Here is a 23,801-nt window from a genome sequence, read left to right as displayed (position 1 = left end):
CTCAAATGAAACACAAGCTATTGAAAAGGAGCAGGTTAGCAGAAATTTAATTTGTTGAGAAAATGTCTCAAATGTAAGGTTACCTGAAAAGGTAATCAAAATATACAGCAGAAATCTGTTTAAAGTAATAATATTTGTATTCTGGACCTTCATTGACAAGCATACTGAATGTGTAAAGAACTTAACATTAGCTTTTTGCATTTTCTCAAAGAAAAGCACATCTCATTTACTTTAAGGTTTCTGCATAGTCATATCAATCTTTACATATGGAATCTTGTGCAGCATCTGCACAACTTTTATATCTTTTTAATAAGTAAAATTTGGAAATCAATGTGGGAAATTACTTTCATGCTAACAGCCATTTCTAGAAGTAGCTTCCACATATCAATCATCTCAGATTTTCAAATTCTATTAAATATGTTCCTAGGACTGCAACCACAGGGAATGTGCTATTTTATTTAAATATTGCACAATAAAACAAAACAAAAAGAAAAATCAAAATTCAGTAACAATTTCTCCTTGTGGGAATTTAGTAGGAATGAGAACAATTGAAACTATGACAGTTATTTACAAGCCTTCTTTTATAGGTCTTGAAATATAAGCCCACGTCCCCCCACCCCAAACATTTTTTTCCTTCATCAGCATTTTCACATTACTTCTAAAACAAAGTACCCTATATCATGGGTGTTTTTTATCAGTCTGATACACATTTCACTTATTTCATAAACAAAGATGTTTGTATTTTTTGTCCTTCTAATCATGCCACTTGATTATGCTACTGAAAAGTAATATAAATACAGCTATATGTTAATCATTTTTATAATACACAAAGCTTCCACCAGCCCTTCTGAGTGAACATGCCAACTCCAATTTCAGTGTTGCCTGTACTATCTTCTATTCCACAGGTGACATAAGATGTTATGGTATGGGACCTACATCATTCCTGTGTGTTTAAAAGAGTTACCAGCAGCCATAGTTCTTTGACGAGCAAAGCCACTACAAATTCACGTGTGAGAAACTGCCCTGTAACATAGCTAATTTAAGAATCCTTTTAGAAAAGCAATGCCTTTTGCAACTGCATAAGACACCAGATGTTTGGACCTGAGGATATACAGGGCTGTGTTGTGCTCTATCACATCAGTTCTACCCATTAAGTCCCAGAATCCTAGGAGAGTATAACTGAATAAAAGGGAAATGTGGGCAGGAAGCAGAAATATGTAGCAGCAACTCTCTTCAAGAGCCAATTATTGGTGTATAATATATTTTCCTTCTGTGTATTGTGACAAAGTTCCTCCTCTACCTTGGTGGGTCCTGTGCTTATTGGCAGATTTGCTCACCTCAGTGATCTCCCCCACTGTCTGGATCAACTCCTCCTGTGTCCGATCAGGAGTTGGGAGGTTTGGGGGGAACCCGGGACCGCCCTCTACTCCGGTTCCAGCCCAGGGCCCTATGGATTTGCAGCTGTCTATAGTGCCTCTTGTAACAGCTGTGTGACAGCTACACCTCCCTGGGCTACTTCCCCAAGGCCTCCTCCAAACACCTTCTTTATCCTCACCACAGGACCTTCCTCCTGGTGTCTGATAACGCTTGTACTCCTTAGTCCTCCAGCAGCACATCCTCTCACTCTCAGCTCCTTGTGTCTCTTGCTCCCAGCTCCTCACATGCACTTCCTCTCCTCTGGCTCCTCCTCATCTGACTGGAGAGAGCTCCTTTTAAAACCCAGGTGCCCTGATTAGCCTGCCTTGATTGGCTGCAGGTGTTCTAATCAACCTGTCTGCCTTAATTGGTTCTAGCAAGTTCCTGACTACTCTAGTTCAGACCCTTCTCTGGTCACTCAGGGAACAGAAAACTACTTACCCAGTGACCAGTATATTTGCCCTCTACCAGACTCCTGCACCCCACTGGCCTGGGTCTGTCACAGTATATATATATATGTTTGCATTAAAAAAAACATTTGTGGAAGTTTAGTTAGGAGTAAAACCAAGGTGGACTGGAGAGTTCTAATTAAACAGATCTGCCTTCTCAAAGCTAGCATTGTCCCTGGATGCCAAATGGAGATAGTAAGATTGAATAAGATTGCATATAATATTGCATGTAGCAGTACTATATATTTCTGATATGAAAATGTTGTGAAGGCAAGCCTGACCAGCACCCTAGGCCTAGCGGAATGAACGGAGAATCCATCATGTATTGGTATCTTAAATAAATAAGCTAATTCACTCAGAAAGGATTGGGGCACAAATTACATTACCCTTTACATTCCTCTCTATAAACTACAAACTATCCAAGAGACTTCCTAAATATCTTAGTTTTAGCCAAATAGACCTGGAATTCATCTTAAATTTCTAGATGATGGAACCAAGATTCATCTAGGAGCTCTTAAGGCTTTGGAAAGAAAACTTGAAGAATCATGGTCTGATTTAAATAAAACTCAGACAATGTTTTAGGTAAACATTTCAAATAAGGATGCAGGCAACTTTGTCCCTTTGGAACATAGTGATGAGAAGATGAGCCATCAAAGTTGCATTTCTCCTTTCTCTCAGAGGTAACTCTGATCAAAAAGGCTGTCTCTGGTGACCAGCAAAGTAAAGGGAACTCCCCTAAAGGCTCAAAGTGGGAAATCAATTAACTTTGTCACCAGTGAAATGAGATTCTTTGCTGGAACAGGTTTTCTGACTGGTGGAAAAATGTTAAACAGAATCTTTGAAGACTGTTTTGAGAGTGGCATGGTTGAAGATTTTACACTTATTATCAAGAGGGTGGTATGCTGAGATGGCAAATAGGTATCTTTGATCAATGACAAAGAGAAGCTGAAAGACTTCCTGTAAACAGTCCAAAATTGATGACATTGGTGTAGACAATAAACACAGGTTATATGCTGCCATCAAAGACGACTTTTACATTTCTAGGAATCAGTTCAAACTCAATATTTCCATGGATTGCAACAATATAACCTGAATCACCACAGGGCACATTAAATCAAGATATTGTTAACATTCCATGCTCTGAGGACCAAGGCAGAATACAGGATGAAGATGTAGAGTAAGACATCTTGAGTTAGAAGGTCCAGGGATAACATTATCAATATTACAGTGTATTCCCCGATGTATGAGCAATACAGACACTATTACCACATCTAGGGAGGACAACTTTGGTGCTGCAGTAAAGCTAAAGAACCTCCCTGTATAGTAGCAGTGGCTGTAACTCACAAAGAAATAAAGATATCTTTGATAAGATGGACAGATACAGTAAAAATGCACCTCTCTAGGTCAGGAACCTGGAACCAATCTCACACGGAAAGAAAGGTAATGTAAAATCAGAATGTAGAATTTTAATTTTTTCATGTTCTTGATGGGACAAAATCATCTTTGGGGGGGGGGAATGAGAAAGTATGAACAGAAGTCCTTTTCTATGTCACAGGACTTCTAACCTTAATAGAGTCATAGATTCCCATGCCAGAAGGAAATCCATTTTTGAGCAGAGTTGCTGTTTCCTTTGTGAGTAAAACTGGATCATGTATTCACACTGTATTATCTTCAATACCCAAGAATCTGTAATAATTCTACTTCACGCCACAGGGAAAGAGACAAAATGGTATGCAAAGGAATGTGAAGAAATGGACGGAAGTGAAATAGAGGTCAGGACTATGTCTTCAGGAAAGCACTGAGCTCATTAGATGCACAATTTTAATGCACAGCTAAACAACCCTTTAAGCAAATCTCAGTTTAAAATGTCTCCCCTTAACTTTCCTATTTTGTTGCCGATACAGATGAGCCTTCTGTATCAGTAGTAGTAAATTAAAAGAAACAGAGAAGCTGCTGCAAATTGATGAAGCATTGTTCCTTCTCTTTAACTAGTTTGGGTAAACCCCAACATCAGAGCAGTAAACTTGCGTCTCTTCCTCCATCTTCTGCAGATGCTAATCAGTCTTGCTATCTATCTTTTTTTTTTAATGCCCTCAACATCAAAGGTACATTTCCATTTTGCTTTAAATCACTACAGACAGGCCATACCCCACAGTTCATGCAGACATATCTGAAGTACTATACAATATACAATATACATTTTAAAATAATGTGGCCTTCAGAAAGGATGCTTTCCACCATCTTATTTTGCTTATCGAGGAAATGGTAAGAGTCCAAAAGCTAGAACAGATTTGGGCCTCAATGACCAGATAATAAAAAAAGAATATTCAGTGTATCTGAGAAGTACATTTTTCTGTTGAAAGCCTTTGTTAGATAGAGAAAAGTGACCAACCATGGAGACCTTAGATTTGTCACTAGCCAGTGAGAGCATAGAAGAAAAAGTCAAATGTGTAAAAAAGAACTAAACTCTCTGCTGTTGCATTTGATCCAAGTGATCAGTTGCCCAGGTGATAATAGATGCAGATTCTGGGTTAGGTGTGGTATCTCTGTGAACAGAGGAGAAGCCAACAGAGAGAGTTTGCCTGGCAACCATCTGAGAGGAACTACAGTGGGTCTTGAGATTGATTGGAAGGAAGGTTTTGAGCTGAGGCAACTGCTTCGAGCCAGCAGCCTTATAAAAAAGGCAGCCAGTTGCGAACTGAGTGAGCTGCAAACAGAGGAGAAGCCAGCAGAGGGTGTTTGAATTAGTAGGAGCACTACCAGCAGATCGAGGGACGTGAGGCCATAGCTGGAGTACTGCATTCAGTTTTGGACCCTCCACTACAGAAAGGATGTGGACAAATTGGAGAGAGTCCAGCGATGGGCAATGGAAATGATTAGGGGGTTGGGGCATACGACTTATAAGGTTAGGCAAAGGGAACTGGGTTTATTTAGTCTCCAGAAGAAAAGAGTGAGGGGGGGGGGGTCCAAAAAGGATGGATCTAGGCTGTTTTCAGTGGTGGCAGATGACAAAACAAGGACCAATGGTCTCAAGTTGCAGTGGGAGAGTCTAGGTTTGATATTAGAAAAAGCTATTTTGCTAGGAGGGTGGTGAAACACTGGAATGGGTTACCTAAGGAGGTGGTGGAATCTCCATCCTTAGAGGTTTTTAAGGCCTGGCTTGACAAAGCCCTGGCTAGAATGATTTAGTTGGGGTTGGACTAGATGACCTCCTGAGATCTCTTCCAACACTATTCTTCTTTGATTCTATGATCTCTAACAGCATGCAGCAGCTCTTTGGAGACCAAAGAAGAGGGGAAGATATCAATGAAGAAACAGTGTGTCTCTTCTTGAACTGTGTGTATCAGCTATCCAAATTGACTATTTCAGAAATGGACTGTAACTGTCCGACAATGACACTGACGCAGGCATGATGGTGTGATGAAGAGAAGCAGAAAACATTAGGCTTCTTGCACTGTAGCAAATGAATTGACATCAGTCCCTGCTTTATCACCATCCAATTTTAGACAAGTTGTCATGTATGCTGACCAATGGTGAAAAGAAGGGAGTGGTTTCACAAATGGTGGTAATGAAAGAAGACAACCCCTTCTAGACCCTTATGAAAGATGAAAAATAACAGGATTCTCAGGTGGAAGTTCCTTCCAATATTGCCACCTCTTTCATGGATTAAAATGGGGGTAATCTAGAAGGAGTCAGGAGAGGTTATTGCAAAGACGAAAGATTCCCCAGTATCAAGGCTGCCTTTGGCATAGAGAAAAACATGCCAGACACACTAGTGTTGGTTCCAGGCAGCACAAGGCACCATTAAAAACTCTCAGCATGAAGGTTGCCCTAACACCAACAGACTCAGATAACGGACCCAACTTCCACAGTGCTGGAGAAATTCCAGGACAGATAAATTATATCCTGCAAAGATCCTTCTCTCCCCACCCCCGATTAGCCACTGGGGGGAAGTGGTCTGGACATTGAGGCATCCCAGAGGGGAAAATGAACTATAGTTATGCAGCCAGGAACCCCAAGATGACAAAGACAATGAGGCACTGCTCTATCCCAGAGCTTGGACAATCTGAGGTGGGGGGGGAGAAAGAGAGAGAGAGTGTGAGCACAGGTATACGCACTTGGCCCAGAGGGCACTCACGAGGGTTGAGTGTACCCCATTACAGGCACTTATCTGCTTATCATAGAGCAGAACAAATTTAGCTAGGTAGAGGGCTTCAAAATTTCCACAACTTCTTTATTCTGGACCATAGTTTCCCCCTGTATATGCTGGCCCTTCTTTTACTGACAACCACAATAATTACATTCATTCTGTGGCTTATATGGCAGGTATATCCTTTGTTAAATCTGAAAAGAGCCTTTATGGTGTATGAAAACAATATGAATGCTTTACTCATCCCAACTCTTTGGAAGGTTGATAATACTAACCAAGATTTGCAAACTTAGGTATCTAAAGATAAGCAATTAATTCTGTACTTCAGAACCTAAATAAAAGTGGCCTGATTTTCAAAGGTGATGTAGATCTACAGTTTTCATTCTCTTTTAAGCACACAAGTATGAAAATTTTGGCTTTCACTTTTATAACAACGCCATTCTCAGCCATTCCAACCCAACATTTCCAGTGAGGCATTGCTTAACACTAGACATGGGGCAGTGCTGGCGTGTGGGGGCTATAATCACCCCAAAATTTGCTTTAGCCCCCCTGTAGCAGCTGCCACTCTCCAGCTGTGCATCTCTGAAGGCAAATCATCTCCAGCAGCAGTGGAGAAGTCAGCCCAGGCAGGAGACTGGGGTTCCTGAGAGCAGTCCCTGGCCTGTGTCCCTGCCTGCTGGGGCACATGGCAGTCCCCAAGCCAGGCAGCTCTTACCAGCTACAAGCAGCCAGTGCCCTGCACTGCCCAACTATACCTTTCAGACTCTGACCTAGCCAGCAGGTGGGGCATGGGGAGGGTGGAGTCTTGTGGCATGGGGGTGGGGAGGAGGGCACAGACCTCCAATTTTGTGTCTGGCCCACGTTAGCCCCTCTACCAGGAAGAGGCTGGAGCCAGCCCTGCACTAGCTATTAGTCCATTGGTCTAGCACTGACAGGCTGCCTTGTTATACAAAACCCATTTAAAGTACATATAAATACATATATGTTTTGTTGTGTATCAAAGGATCCTAGATTATGAATGTAAATAAATTAATTTAATTTGGTTCATACCTTGATAGACAGCTTTGAATCCAGGTGAGCCAATGCTGTCATCAGATTGCAGATGTAGCCACATCTGGTTGCTCATGCTCACAATAAGATCAGGAACACTAGAGCCAGTAAGTCTGCAGATAGGATAAACCATAATGTCATTTCTAGATGCATGGGTGACATAGATGAACAGAAAATGTATTCTGATGTTAAAATGATATTTAAACAATTACATTATCCTACTGTTCTAAAATGTCCACATTTGGCAGTACTTAATTCACACTAGTCTCTATTTTTAGGAAATAACTGGTAATTCAGATAGCAATGTGTGATAACTGTTAGCAAATGTAGACTTTTTAATGACAACTGCTTTAACATAACATACAATAAGTAAAACAGTGAAATTTTGTGGCATGATGTAGCTTACTGAAAAACAGCACAACACATACATTGAAGTGTTCAAGACTGTATGTAATAATAAAAATGGCAAGTATCCTCCAAGAAACTAAAATTCTTCTCAAAACAGGGAAGATTCAATACCAAGAAACTTTTGTTGCAGACTTAAAATGAAAAGCTTCAGAATTGGAATGGGGAAAATATATTACTGAAATTGAACTACAGTCATAAATAGCTTTTCCTTAGTAAATCTTAATTAACTCAACTGTTATTAAGGAGATTATCTAAGTGTCCATAATAGATAAAAATGGGGAAAATGGCATATTCTTAATAATCAAGCAGGGAAAAAAAGAACCCTTGAGTTTCACCAAAACATATTTTTATTTTTAGTTTATATTTTTGGAAAGACAGAGAGTTTGTCAATGGGAGTCCTCACTGAAAAACCAATTTGAAAAACATAATGGGCCAAATTCACTTCAGTGGAAATGCACCTGTCCATGCCAGGACTGGATTTGGCCCAACATATATATATCACAATAGAGGTTTAAATGAAGGTCAATATTCAAGTACGATGTATTGTAAATACAGCTGGTTGAATGGCATAAAGCTTGTACATGAACTGTTGCTGAATTAAAAATCGGTTTTGTTCACTCTTCTTTATTGTTTGAATTCCAGCAAATACAGTAAACATTACAGTTTGTTCATGTGACAGCAAGTTTGGGTCCACAGCTGTGATTTATTTAACATAGAAATGAAATTCACTTTAACCAGAAACAAAACTGAATAGGCAGCCTGAACTATTCACAGATAATCCATACCTCAAGTAAGTTCTTGAAAACTATTCATTGAACAATTAATAATGAACAAATTTGTAAAAAAAAAAAGTTCATTTTGTGAAAAAGGCTAAAGCAATCCAATAAATCATTATATCAGTTTCTATTATTTAATTTTGATTCCACTTGGATATTAATTATTAGAACATCAAAATATATGTGGAATAGAAGAACTTCAGCAAATTTACATGGAAAGCACAAAAACCTGAATGAAAAGCTAAATAAGATAACTGAAATTAGGCAAAAACTCAAACGCTCCTCAAAGGATTCTCCAGTACATTAGTTCCATAGCTTTAAAAAAAAAAACATTTTGTGTCCGATTATTTTTTAAATTACTTCTAATTTTATGCATATTATTATGTGCAGGTGAAGGCTTGTAGGTGGAAATGCTAACATTTAGATCCCTGATTTTGCAGGCAAATCAGTACACTGCCATCTTAAACAGTACTATTTGTGCTGACAACTGAGGATGTAGAAATATACCTACCGAATCAGAGGCTGGGTTGAGGCGCCTGTAATATTTGGCTGTGTGTGTGGTGTGTGGCATCCTCAAGCACTGGGTTTCATACTTCCACAACTTTTCCCTTATCTATACCACCAAGCCCAACTTTCCAGAGCTCTCCTCCCTCCTTGTGTTTTACCACAACAGCTCTCTTGCTAATATTCCCCAGATTATTTGACCTCTTAGGGGTTTGCAGAGAGAGAATTGTTGAAATGACTTAGGGCTTTGACTCTTCAAATTACTTTCCTTGCTTATCTGCCAGATCCCAAATTTGGTGACTTTTCGGAAATATTAGAAAGCATATCCATGTGGCTTTGCCATTTTACTTTCAAAATAAGTTTGTGAAATCAGTTATATTTTAATTTGCGTGTTGTTATAACTGACGTTTGTGCTAATCACATCATCTGCACACATTTAAAAATATTTTGCTTTACCTGATCATTAATTGTCTCCTAGCATCCATGTCTTCCAAAGCTAGTTCAGGTACACTGTTTTTGTGGAGACTAGAAGCAGGGCCGGCTCCAGCGTTTTTGTGACCCTAAGCGGAGGGGTGGGGGGGAAGCCGTGATCGGCGGCATTCGGCGGCAACTCTACCACCGCCGCTTCATTCTTCGGTGGCAATTCGGCGGCAGGTCTTTCCCTCCGAGAGGGACTTGATGTCAAATTGCCGCCAAAGAGCCGGACGTGCCACCCCTTTCCATTGGCCACCCCAAGCACCTGCTGGCTGTGCTGGTGCTTGGAGCCAGCCCTGACTAGAAGGCAGAACCAGAGCAATCAGGACTGGCTTTAGGAAGTGCAGGGCCCAATTCGAACAGTTTTGACGGGGTCCTGGCAGGGATGACCGAAAAGAAAAGAAAAAAAACCACACACATGTAAAAAACACGTGGGGCTTGTACTCACTGGGCGGTGCTCCGAGTCTTCGGCAGCACTTCGGTGGCGGGTCCTTCACTCGCTCCAGGTCTTCAGAGGCACTGAAGGACCCGCTGCCAAAGTGCCGCCGAAGACCCAGAGCAAGCGAAGGACCCACTGCCGAAGTGCTGCTGAAGACCCGGCGCACAGCCAGGTGAGTAAAATTAAAAAGGCGCCTCTAGCAAGGGAAGAGATTCTCATTGGGCGCAGGGCCCTCTTAGGCATGGGACCCGATTCAGGGGAATTGGTGGAATTGTCCTAAAGCCGGCCCTGAGAGCAATCATGCTTTTAGCAATGAGTAAGCTCCTACTCCTGGGATCTTTTGGAATTTTCCCAAAGTTGCAAAAATGCCAATAATATATCAGATACAGAATCACTGTTGGTCAGAAAGCAGAAACCTTGAGGGGGCAGTGAGTTTGCATGGAAAGGATAAATATTTTTGAAGAAGTTAAACATTTACTAGAAATAGGCAAAAATTGACTTTGCTTCTAAAGGTTTTTTTCCCCTTATTTATTCTAATACAGAATAAGTGAATAGCTTTAAAAATGTGGTTTTTTTTTAAATTCAAATGTTTTTATCATATTGAGTTCATCTCTAGAACAAAGAAGTGCAATTTCCATTAAGGCAGTGAACTCCTCCCAGGACCCCTTTAAAGGTTTCAGAGGGGAATCTATGATCTGGTTTCTTACTGAGGACAGGCACTGCCCAAAAACTGAGGATTAGAAGAGGTGCCACTTAGTCTGCCTGATCCTGTTATGCTGGTGTGACCAGGGCCGCCCAGAGGATTCAGGGGGCCTGAGGCAGGGCCAGGTCTTTGCAAGCAATTCAGCAGCAGGTTCCTCTCAGAGGGAAGGACCCACCACCAAATTGCCGATGAAGAATGAAGTAGCGGTGGTAGAGCAGCCTAAGTGCCGCCGATCATGGCTTTCTTTTCCCTGCTGCTTGTGGCGCTTGTACTCACCGGGCAGCACTCTGAGGGTTTGGCAGCACTTCAGCGGCGGGTCCTTCACTCGCTCTGAGTCTTCTGCTGCACTGAAGGACCCACCACTGAAGATCTGGAGCGAATGAAGGGCCTGCTGCTGAAAACCCAGAGCGGCTCGTGGGGCCCGGGGCAAATTGCCCAACTTGCCCCCCTGCACACGGTCCTAGGTGCGATGCATGGCCAGAAAGTGTTAAGCATCCTGCAAAATAAATTACTCAAATAAGATAATGTTTATATTTTTATGTATTTACATACATATGGGTAGTGGTCAACAATGTATTCAACAGTCCCTCTTTATACAGCATTCTGTTAATTCAGAAATCAAAAGAACATCCTAGAATTTAAATGTATTATAAACATGTGATATCGCTGTATTCATCTCTTTGAAATGCATAGCAAATCATCTGCGAATGGTGAAGGAACAGGCAATTGCCTTATGTTAATTCATATAGCTAAGTACCAGTGATGGACTTTCTTCAAAATCACCCTAATTACCTGTTGTTCCCCGAGGGACTCCAACTTATCAAAGAAGGCTTGAAATTGTATAAGATGTTTGGGTTCCAATCCTTTGTATCTCAGATCTGCTTAACATTAATCAGGGGAAGTTTGAGTCACCAGATTGAGATCCCAGTTATGCCGGTACTCCCTGAAAGTGATATTGGATTATAACCCATGGACTAAATTCTAAAGGAACTCTTTGCAACTACAAAGCTCAGCATCTCTGCTATGAATCTGAACCTCAAGAAGTTAACTCATGTCTGTATGTATATTGATCTTTTAACCATATTCTCTCTCTTTTCTTTTTTAATAAATTTTAGTTTAGTTAATAATAATTGGCATAAGCGTGTATTTAGGTAAGAACCTAGGCAGTAATGTGTCCGACCTTTTGGGATTGGTAGAACCTTTTCTTTTATATGATGAAATAGGATTTTCAGAAATCTTTATTATATTTGACTTGGGTACCTGGATGGAGTCCTGAGTCAAGGTCTGTCATAGGTTTCACCCCCACTCTGGACTTTAGAGTACAGATATGAGGACCTGCATGTGAACTCCTAAACTGAATTACCAGCTTAGATCTGGTTTTGCTGTCACCACTCCCAAATACTAACTCCCTTCCTTGGGTAGTCTTGAGAGACTTCTTCACCAATTTCCTGGTGAACACCGATCCAACCCCTTGGATCTTAACACCAGGAGAATTTAACCATCCCCCTCCTCTCCCCCACCAATTCCTGGTGATTCCAGATCCAATCCCTTTGGATCATAACACCAGGAAAAATCAATCAGGTTCTTAAAAATAAGACTTAATTAAAGAAAAGAAAGGCAAAAGGAAAAAAAACTCTGGGAAAGATTAACATACCAGCTACTCTCATAGACAACAGATTCAAAACACAGAGGATGTTCCAGTGGGCAAAAACTTAGTACACAAAGGAATTCCCAATTTGTTTATTCCTCTAATTGCACAAAGACAAAGTCATAAAAGAAAATAAACATAAACCTATTTATTCTTTTCTAAAAAGTACTACTCTGATAAGAGGCTGGTTCCTTGATCTTTTCCACTCTGGCTGAAAGTGAAACTAAGACAAAGGAAACTTCCCTCCTTCCTTTTGAAACATCCTGTCCCCCATTGGTTCCTCTGGTCAGGTGTCAGCTAGGCTAGGTGAACTTCTTAACCCTTTAAAGTTAAAAGAGGCAGTAACCCTTAACTATCTGTTTACAACAGGGTAAATTCAAGGGAACTGTGTTGTTGGCTTCTGGGCAACCACTGAGGTAATAAAGAAGCTTTTTTTCTTCTGGTTTGGTAAATCTAAGTATTGAAAATATCCACCAGATTGGGGATTATCTGCCCCATTCTTTGCAGTTCACCCTAATTGAGAAACCTCAGCTGGCCCCCACTGGGACCCTGGTCACAGCTGGTTATTGCTGAAAGACAGATCTTCAGAAAACTAGTCTTATTTCTAATTATAATCCATTTTGAAGTAATTGTAACATCTGTTTTACTTTGGTTGCACTCTCTCTAAATGATTTCTCTGACCAACAACAATTGGATTAGTTATATTCTGGAAAACAAGGATTACTGTTGGAGTCATTGAAAGTTAACTGCAAAGTTTCAACTAATTCCCTGTAGTATATTTAGTTAGTATAGTTGGTTCTTGATTTTCCAAATCAGCTTGGTTTAGAGTTGTTCTGAAGTGAAATGATTTCGTCAGCAACTCAGATAAGGCATAGATATTCCCCACCCCAGCCCACGGCAAAGAAATTCAAATGCAGTCTTTTGGTGTTCTCTCATGGTCCACGAATGAGTTTCAGATTTTCTCCCTTATGTGATAAGATTATATAGGCTCCATTTTGACTGATAAATTTGGCAATGAGGCTATATATATATATAGAGAGAGAGAGAGACTTTGAGGTCAGAAGGCACAATCATGATAATCCAGTCTGACATCCTGCATAGCTTACCCACCCTCTCCTGAAATAGACCCCTAACCTCCGGCTGAGTTACTGAAGTCCTCAAATCATGATTAAAAGACTTCAAGTTACAAAGATTTCACTGTTTACACTAGTTTAAATCTGCTAGTGACTTGTACCCCATGCTGCAGAGGAAGGTAAAAAAAACAAAGGTCTTTGCTATATTTGGGGTCAGGAAGGAATTTTCCCCTGGCTCAGATTGCCAGTCTGTTAGAGCCTGAGCATGTGAGCAACACCCACCAGGCAGATACCTGTGAAAGTAGTCTCTTCAGTAACTCAAAGCCCTCTCCATCTACTGTCCCATCTGCAGGTGTTAGAGATTTTTGCTACTGGCAGTCACCAATGGGCCACATGCCACTGTAGGCAGTCCTATCATATCATCTTCTCCATAAATTTAAGCTCAGTCTTAGAGCCAGTTAGCTTTCCGCCCCCCACTGCTTCCATTGGAAGGCTGCTCCAGAACTTCACTCCTTTTATGGTTAGGAACCTTTGCCTAATTTTGAGCCTGAACTTGTTGATGGCTAGTTTATATCCATTTGTTCTTGTGTGCACATTGGCAGATTTATTCTTTGATATGGAGAACTCTAGCTAATTTTTTTCTACATATTTGAGAAGAAAGGGAGAAATTCCTTGTAAACATTGGTTAATCTTGCTCTCCTTTATCATGTAGATAGACAACATTATAGTCAGAGTTATCATAAACACAATGCAGCAATTTGATAAGTTCTGAATTTATATGGTGGCTAGATAGATGGCCTGATTTCAAGTCAAGTGATATGCATGATTCTGTTTTGGAGTATCTATTGTCCTTATGAAATAAGAGATGAGATGTAGTCCCCTTAGGGTACCTCTACACCGCAAGGTAAGCACAAGTGCAGGCTCAGCCTCACATTCAGGCCTGAGACCAAACACCCCCTCCATTTACACACAAATCCCTCGGATTCAGACTTTGGGTCCTAGGACCCTGTGGCAGTGGAGGGTTCGCGCCACAGTCAAGCTGGGACCCAAGGTTTGAGCTCTGTTGCTTTGCAGTGCAGATTCAGGCTTAGTCTAAGGGCATTTCCATCTGTAGTGATCACTGCTCTTCAATATTCTGACAGTTCATAAAAATCTGTTTTCACAGCACTAAAGATTAAAAGACTAGGAATAGTGTTAATGCTGTGAGCTGGGATGCCAATATAAAGTGTAAGGAATCTTTATGGAAGCATACTTTGAAATATCATTCAAGAAAAGCCTCTGTTTGTGTGAACTTTCTGCAGGGCCCATCACCATAGTGACTGAGCAATAGATGCTATGCAAGAGATTCATAAACTTAGTGATTGACTTTGAGTGAGTCAAGAGTTTCATAGAAACTTTGTGTGCACATGAAACCTTGTTTTCTTGCGTCTCTTATTTTAATTAATATCTTGATGAGTGTGATGGTGATTAGAGTCCCAACGATCCATGAACTGGGAATCACTTTGGAAAGGCTTGGAATTTTCTTAGTTAGGCAGCTTTTTTCAGTAGACATGTAAGACTCTTCTTTTCTTATAAATATTATTGTGATAATTGATGCAAGACCAGTAAAGTGTATGTTTTCATTTCTGTGTTTTCTTTTGGTAAACCCTGTTCTGAGTTTTAAGATTCAGAATAGCACTCGAGCAAGCGGAACTTTTTGGAATAAGCAACCAAAAAATAGCAAGTAATAACTGTGTAGTCTCTCTCAGGGACTAACAATAGGGTTCACGTCTTCAATAGTTGCAAGAGAGATAAGATTATGCAGACTGTGAAAGTAACTATAAATAATTGTTTAAGTTCTGTAGGATAGACTTGATGGACAATTTCCACTACTCAGCAGTCTAAAGAGGTCTCTCATCTAGGGAAAAAGGATTGGCATTTACCACATTTGGAAAATTAATCCTCAGATTAGGCTGATACTAGAAATTTGGTGTGCAGATAGGCCTACTTAAGGAGAAAGGAACCTCTATTCCAAAATCCAACTAGATAGGTAGGTTCCAACTTCCTTTGAAAAAGCCTAATTGCATCTCTGGAAACTTCACAGTCTTGAAAGTAGCTGAAAGTCTTCAAGGGGTTGTAAATGTAGTCTTGTCAGACTATCTACGTTTCTGTTTTGAGAGTGTAGATGAGTTTACAGATTTCTTTCTTCTTCTGCCATTTTGACTACTGCTCACAGTATTTAGGTGCTGCCATTTACTGCCTAATTTAACTGTTGGTTTTCCATGAGCAGAGTAATGTTGTTGTTGTTCCTTGCTATTGTTTAGGGCCAGGCGCCTGTTGCTAACAGTATAGTTTAATGCTGACTAAAAAGCTTACTTTCAGAAAATATATATTTTTTAATTCCCCTCAACATAGTGATAGGAAGGAGAACAGAATGTAGAACACTGCCTAAAGTGCTACTCCAGCCACAAAACTCTCTTTTCCAGGTCAGCCATTTTGAAAAACTGTTTGATGGAAAGTATCAGAGGGGTAACCGTGTTAGTCTAGATCTGTAAAAGCAGCAAAGAATCCTGTGGCACCTTATAGACTAACAGACATTTTGGAGCATGAGCTTTCATGGGTGAATACCCACTTCCTCAGATGCATGTAGTGGAAATTTCCAGGGGCAGGTATATATATGCTAGCAAGCAAGCTAGAGATAACGAGGTCAGTTCAATCAGGGAGGATGAGGCCCTGTTCTAGCAGTTGAGGTGTGAAAACCAAGAGAGGAGAAACTGGTTCTGTAGTTGGCAAGCCATTCACAGTCTTTGTTCAATCCTGAGCTGATGGTGTCAAATTTGCAGATGAACTGAAGCTCAGCAGTTTCTCTTTGAAGTCTGGTCCTGAAGATTTTTTTGCTGCAGGATGGCCACCTTAAGGTCTGCTATAGTGTGGCCAGGGAGGTTGAAGTGCTCTCCTACAGGTTTTTGTATATTGCCATTCCTAATGTCTGATTTGTGTCCATTTATCCTTTTCCGTAGAGACTGTCCAGTTTGGCCGATGTACATAGCAGAGGGGCATTGCTGGCATATGATGGCATATATTACATTGGTGGATGTGCAGGTGAATGAACCGGTGATGGTGTGGCTGATCTGGTTAGGTCCTGTGATGGTGTCGCTGGTGTAGATATGTGGGCAGAGTTGGCATCGAGGTTTGTTGCATGGATTGGTTCCTGAGCTAGAGTTATTATGGTGCGGTGTGCAGTTACTGGTGAGAATATGTTTCAGGTTGGCAGGTTGTCTGTGGGCAAGGACTGGCCTGCCACCCAAGGCCTGTGAAAGTGTGGGATCATTGTCCAGGATGGGTTGTAGATCCTTGATGATGCATTGGAGGGGTTTGAGCAATGCCATCCACAGCCTCAGAAACCACCCTGACATTATCATCAAAGAGGCTGATAAAGGAGGTGCCGTTGTCATCATGAACAGGTCTGACTACCAAAAGGAGGCCGCCAGACAACTCTCCAATACCAAATTCTACAGGCCACTTCCCTCATATCCCACTGAGGAATACACTAAGAAACTACAGCATCTACTCAGGACACTCCCTACACTAACACCAGAAGAAATCAACATACCCCTAGAGCGCCGACCAGGGTTATTCTATGTACTACCCAAGATCCATAAACCCGGAAATCCTGGACGCCCCATCATCTCGGGCATTGGCACTCTCACTGAAGGACTGTCTGGATATATGGACTCTCTACTCAGGCCCTATGCCACCAGCACTCCCAGATATCTCCGTGACACCACTGATTTCCTGAGGAAACTACAATGTATTGGTCACCTCCCAGAAAACACCATCCTAGTCACCATGGATGTAGAGGCTCTCTACACAAACATCCCACACACAGATGGAATACAAGCTGTCAGGAACACTATCCCTGATGATGCCACAGCACAACTGGCTGCTGAGCTCTGTGCCTTTATACTTACACACAACTATTTCAAATTTGATGACAATATATATCTCCAGATCAGTGGCACTGCTATGGGCACCCGCATGGCCCCACAATATGCCAATATCTTTATGGCCGACCTGGAACAACGCTTCCTCAGCTCTCGTCCACTCACGCCCCTTCTCTACCTACACTACATTGATGACATCTTCATCATCTGGACCCATGGGAAGGAGACTCTGGAAAAATTCCACTACGATTTCAACAGCTTCCACCCCACCATCAACCTCAGCCTGGACCAATCTACATGGGAGGTCCACTTTCTTGACAGCACGCTGCAAATAAGTGATGGTCACATTAACACCACCCTATATCGAAAACCTACCTTCATGCCTCCAGCTTCCATCTCGGACACATCACACGATCCATTCTCTACAGCCAAGTACTGAGGTACAACCACATTTGCTCTAACCCCTCAGACAGAGACCAACACCTACAAAATCTCCACCAAGCATTCTCAAAACTACAATACCCGCACGAGGAAATAAGGAAACAGATCAACAGAGCCAGACGTGTACCCAGAAGCCTCCTACTGCAAGACTAACCCAAGAAAGAAACCAACAGGACTCCACTGGCCATCACATACAGCCCCCAGCTAAAACCCCTCCAACGCATCATCAAGGATCTACAACCCATCCTGGACAATGATCCCACACTTTCACAGGCATTGGGTGGCAGGCTAGTCCTTGCCCACAGACAACCTGCCAACCTGAAACATATTCTCACCAGTAACTGCACACCGCACCATAATAACTCTAGCTCAGGAACCAATCCATGCAATAAACCTCGATGCCAACTCTGCCCACATATCTACACCAGCGACACCATCACAGGACCTAACCAGATCAGCCACACCATCACTGGTTCATTCACCTGCACATCCACCAATGTAATATACGCCATCATATGCCAGCAATGCCCCTCTGCTATTTACATCGGCCAAACTGGACAGTCTATACGGAAAAGGATAAATGGACACAAATCAGACATTAGGAATGGCAATATACAAAAACCTGTAGGAGAGCACTTCAACCTCCCTGGCCACACTATAGCAGACCTTAAGGTGGCCATCCTGCAGCAAAAAAACTTCAGGACCAGACTTCAAAGAGAAACTGCTGAGCTTCAGTTCATCTGCAAATTTGACACCATCAGCTCAGGACTGAACAAAGACTGTGAATGGCTTGCCAACTACAGAACCAGTTTCTCCTCTCTTGGTTTTCACACCTCAACTGCTAGAACAGGGCCTCATCCTCCCTGATTGAACTGACCTCGTTATCTCTAGCTTGCTTGCTAGCATATATATACCTGCCCCTGGAAATTTCCACTACATGCATCTGAGGAAGTGGGTATTCACCCACGAAAGCTCATGCTCCAAAACGTCTGTTAGTCTATAAGGTGCCACAGGATTCTTTGCTCCTTGTTTGATGGAAGAATTTCATTAGAATTCCTCTGCCAAGAAGAGAAAATATCTTTAACCTTCTCATCAGAGAAAAGTCTAGAGAAAGAGCTGATTCAGAAATGTAAGTGAAATCAACTGAATTTTGTATATTAAAAAAGTGTAAATATGGGAGGATTGGCAACATCCTGTTTGTACTGAGGGAAGTACAGGATTTATCAAAAGTTCAACCCTGATCTAGAGAGTGATTGGTCCGTTCCTAACAGCATAATTTGCCCAGAGACAAAGAACCCACAGTAGACCGGCAGATGTATCAAATGTATATATTTAATGAAAGGAAATATTAAATATTTTTCTTTCGAAAATGTTTACTTTGAAGGTAAATATGGCTGGGCTTTGGCTGAGGCCCTATACAGAACACTCTGATAGGAAAATAATTTGGAAAGGTATTGTGAAAAAAAAGACCGGCATCTATGTTCTAGGTTGATGATTCCATTTGCAATAACACAAGCAGCAATACTTCTTGGCAGGTAGTGAAAGGAATTATTGTACACACTGAAGGCAGAGTGGACTCAAAACTGTATGTACAAAGGAGTAGGAAATCCATTATATACCACTTATTGTCTGGAAGGATCCTATGGGAGTTACTAACTAACCAGAAATTGTTATGTGAAATATTATACAAGAGGTCTGATTCTTTTCCTTGAGCTCTCATTACTGCTAATGGCAGTTAGCAATGAGGAGAAAGTTAATTCTAGGGTATAATTGGTGCTGGAGGGAGATAAACTCCATGTACGAAATACTTCCAGGTTTGTTTTGGTTTTTGAAGTTACTCCTGCTGTTTGATTTTACATATCTGAATCTCATCAGTACCACTATCACAGAATCAGAACAGTACACAGGAGTGCAACAAACTAAGAAGTATTCCTCAGTAGACATTAACAATAGATTTGCCCTAGAGTGGATTTTATTTCTGTGGTGGATGATATGATCTGTGTGCTGATTATCACATTACACTTTGTGTAATGTTTTATACTTGGGTAAAGAGGGTGTAAAATGCTGCCAAAGTAAAAGCAGGTGAGAGTCATCCCCCATATAGATAATTTCTATGTCAATTTAAATTACAAATCACTATGATGTCCTTTTTTATAAGATTTGGAAGAAGCTATTAGGTAGCGAGCAGGCCACCAATGGCACCTATGTAACTGCAAATCACAGTGATATCAAGGTACAAGGTCTATAACTGAGCACAAGACTGTCTGTTATTTTGCACCTGGTGCCTGCTGGGACCTATAGAAGGAAAGAAAATGACATCTCTAGTAAGCAGACACTCTGTGGGGTAGGGGGTGCTTATTTAGAGGAAAGGAGCTTAATATCTGAAGTAGGTGGGATAATTTTGTTGTTTTGTTTTCTAAAAACTAATAATGTTACTTAGCTGGGCAGTTGGGGACAGGCTACACAGAAAGGAAAACAAAGACAAATGAAATAATATAAAACCTCAGTGAATCTAGGGTCACTTTTTCCAGGTTGCAAGGGAATGGAGGGGAAGTGTTACAATTTTGACAGAGAAATTTGGAAATGTTAATAAGAAACCTATAAATATTTTGGAACCATCACCTGTGTATATTTTTAGCGTATGTAGCCATATGATATTCCTATTTTTAACCTCTGGCTCCCTTTCCCACTTCCCTCCTATTGTTTGTTACACTTGTTGCATCCTCTCTTAATTAGACTGTAAAATATTTGGAGCAAGGACTATGTCTACCATTTGTCCATCACATAGCAAAAAGGGGATCCTATCCTCACTGAGGTCCTTTGGCTGCTATTGTAATATTAATTATTATTGTTATAATAATCACCATCAAGATTCCATATTCTTTTTAAAAAATGGTTTAAACTTTACCCTCTATTTTTTCTCTTTGACTTATTTTATTGTGTACAGTATTGTTCAAACACTGTATATTTTTGGAGATTTTATAAAAATATATTACACAAACTGCAGCTCAGTTAGCATAAAGTGAGTTAAGTATTTTATAAGTCAATGATCTCTACATCAGCAATACTAAATTCCATTATGAAGTAAAAATTTCTAACAGAACTCAGTCTCAGCCATTTCTTGAGTTCTCGATACATTAAAGCAATTTTCCCCTCGGACTGGCTGACCTTTCATTGCTTTTGCAAGTATTCCTCCTCTTGTACAGAGACAGACTGAGTTTGACAGTAACGCTCTATTCTTCACAGGTGACAGATGACCTATGCTATTTGTATATTTAATTGCACCCACATGGCATGCTAACACTCTGAATCTTTGCTGTTGATGCTGCTATATGCAGCTAGTGTCCATAGATATCCTCAGTTCAGCGTGGCTCTATTTTTACTTTGAGTTTCATTGTATCAGCTTCCTAGGCACTCAACTAACTGGAATATAAAAAATGAAATAATCCAACACCACTAAAAATCCTTCCCTCCCTATCCTACAACCCCTAAAAAACAAACAAAACAAAACAAAAACATATTCTTCTCACTTTTACCTTTTCTAAATACCATAAAAAATAAGATTAATTAAAACTAAAATGTGTTTCCCAGCTATGTGCAGAGAAAAAAAAAAGAAGAAGCTTGGCTGTTCTTTAAATATTAGGAAGGTTGAGATTGTTTTTTAAACTTCCATTAGTTTTCTAAACTGTGCATGAAGAGAAGAAAAGGATCATGGATTATATAAAAATATCTTTGTGATGGAACATAGGAGATAATCAAGCAGTTTAATGAATTCAAGTGCAGAAAACTGATTTTTATTTTTACTTTATGGAAACTAATACATGAAGACATTGTTCCTTTTTCAAATAGATGACTTAATGTGCTGGGTTTTGGCTCACCAATTCCTGATTTCATACTATTGGCACCAAGGAAACAATTAAAATTGTTCATCATTCTTTGTCATCGAAGTCAGAAAAGAGTTTATGATGTGACAGAATTAGTAAAGCTATTAAACTAAAATTTAATAAAACACATGCAAGAGTTTTTGAAGGAATAATCCCACCAAAAAGTATAAAAGCACTGAAGCCCAATATGTTGGTTCAATTCATGAAATATTATGAGCACTGGAGAGTACCTCACCCCAATCTCAGGCTTGGTGTGTGGCATTATAGTGACCCCCAGCAAAAAGGAGGAGAAATTACAAGGAAAGTTCTCCTCAGTGCCTGCAGCCCTGGGAAGCAACATGCTTGTTGCAAATAGAAGCTTCAGAGAATTTAGCTACCAGCCTCTACTGAACATGTGAAACAGAGATAGTTAGAGACTTATAACTTGGCCAAAATTGGGTGGACAGTAAAAGTCACCACTCCCATCTCTGAGTAACCCTAACCCTTACAGACACACACTACTTTAAATCACTGCTCCAAACCTTCTTAATGAAAATGTTATACAAAATTTTAACATTGGCAAAACAACATGTTTTCCTAACTTCATTCTCAGAATGGCTGAAGTGTTTTTGATTAAACGTTGTGGCTCTTAAAATACAGAAAATGGACTTTGGAAAATATAAGCAGAAATAGATGCCAAAATGGCTTTCTATCGCCTGAGAGACAAAAGAGGCTAGAGCTCTTGAAATCTGAGAAAGGTTGATCCTTCAACCAAAGGGGCTGAAATCTTTGAAACTGAGTATATAGGTAAGAAACCTGCTTAGACAGATTGTAACTTGCTAAAGTTAAGTTTTAGTCATTAGAAAGTCATTATTTGTAACCTTTCACAGCTCTTTCACTCTTATTTGAAATCACTTAAACATATGTGGTTTGTTAATAAACTTCTTTTATTACAAAAAAACCCTCAGTGCTATTATCTAGAAGTGAAAGGGCAGTCTTTAGCTAACCTAACAGGCTGTTTGGGTCCTGTCTCTTTGGATGCAGCGAACTTAATAACTTCTGTGACAGTCCACTAAGAGTGACTGAACACTCCAGAAAGATATTTCTGGGGAACTCAGGAATTTGGGTTCACTGATTGCTATGTGTAGAGCAAGGTTTGGACTGGCAGAGTCCTGAAGCGTTTTCTGGAAAGGCAGACAAGCTGCTGTGCCAGGAAGTTGAGACATAGTTTAGTCACAGCAAAACTCACTCTTGCTGAGGTGGAGTGGTAACGTAATGGCTCACAGTTCTGGATGACCTGAGCAATAGGTCACAATGATGCACTAGGAAAATCATGATCTGAATGACCAAACTATGATATGAATTGTATATTAGGGACAGATTTGCAGATTGTCATTACAATGGATAGGTCATCTCCAAAGACAGCTGGGGAGCCTATTTCTTCCCATGCATCACTTTCCGTACAAGTCTTCTGGGGTCAGGGAGGGAGGTAATCCAATCCCAATCCCTCCTTATAGCTCTTTCCATTGGAGGGATGAATAGGCATCTTGCTCTATTTCTTTCCCCACATCCTAGAATTAGCTAGCATTTATGAATGTTGCAGTGAGGGGAAGCAATTAAGTGGGCACTTCATTCCCCCTCCCTCCAATTCCAGTAGTTGGGTTGGGATTCAGTAGCTTTTGAGGAGCTGGCTTGTTTGTATATTTACAGAAGATAAGTTGTGCGGTAAGGAAAGACTCAAAAGGCTTAGAGTTTTAGTTTGGGTTCAGATAAGCACTTATTTTTGCATAATTAGCCTAACAGGACTCTAAACCTAGTGATCTTTCATCACTACTAGAAAGGTAGACATGACCATGAGTTTTTGTAGTTGATATTTTAAAGAGACTTCCATAAATATTTGGCCTTTAGGCTGCCCAGGCTGGTCAGCATAAGGTCCTTGCATTATATTTTAAGAGCTTATAAATTAAACCACCTTAATGGAAACTTCACTGTAAGGTGCCTCATTCCTTAGAAATCATAAAAAGCTTGAAAGGCACTGCTCAAATCTCTTTTATTACAAAAGGCGGTATTAACACCAACTAATGGAAAGTTTTGATGATAAAATTACTTTGACATTTTGATATTAGCCCCTTCAATTATGATGAAACTATCTGTAACTGTGTCTATAATGCACTAAGGCTAGACCCTTTATATCTACCTATTTTAAAACAAAAGGGAGGAAATCCACAGTGCATATTCCCTTTTCATATTCTCTAGAAAGATCAGTTACACTGGGCTGTGTGGTATAGATTTGAATGCAGGGTGTTCTGTGTAGTTCAGATGTTCCTGGGGTTAACTAATGAAAGTGTTTTGATGTAGAAGGAAGAGACTTCTGCTGTTACCTCATATGCTGACAGCACAAAGGTTCCACACTAAACATAAAAATAATCACCTTATTGGCAGAGGGTGGGGGAGGAAAGAAGTGCAACTGCTTTTCCTCCAGGA

General features: G+C 40.5%; 1 protein-coding gene across 3 annotated transcripts in view; it reads right to left on the bottom strand.

Moving 5' to 3' along the window:
• The window catches only part of CSMD1 (CUB and Sushi multiple domains 1), a 1,994,958-nt gene that overhangs the window by 589,742 nt on the left and 1,381,415 nt on the right, over positions 1-23,801 (bottom strand). For all 3 annotated transcript variants that reach the window (XM_050950505.1, XM_050950506.1, XM_050950507.1), the window contains exon 12: positions 7,066-7,178. In XM_050950505.1, the coding sequence (XP_050806462.1) occupies positions 7,066-7,178 (113 nt within the window). The remainder of the gene's footprint in view (positions 1-7,065; positions 7,179-23,801) is intronic.

The sequence above is a fragment of the Gopherus flavomarginatus genome, chromosome 4, assembly GCF_025201925.1.
Source record: "Gopherus flavomarginatus isolate rGopFla2 chromosome 4, rGopFla2.mat.asm, whole genome shotgun sequence".
Lineage (NCBI taxonomy): Eukaryota > Metazoa > Chordata > Testudines > Testudinidae > Gopherus > Gopherus flavomarginatus.
Note: the sequence above shows the minus strand (reverse complement) of the source record. Positions and strands in the feature narration are given on the sequence as shown.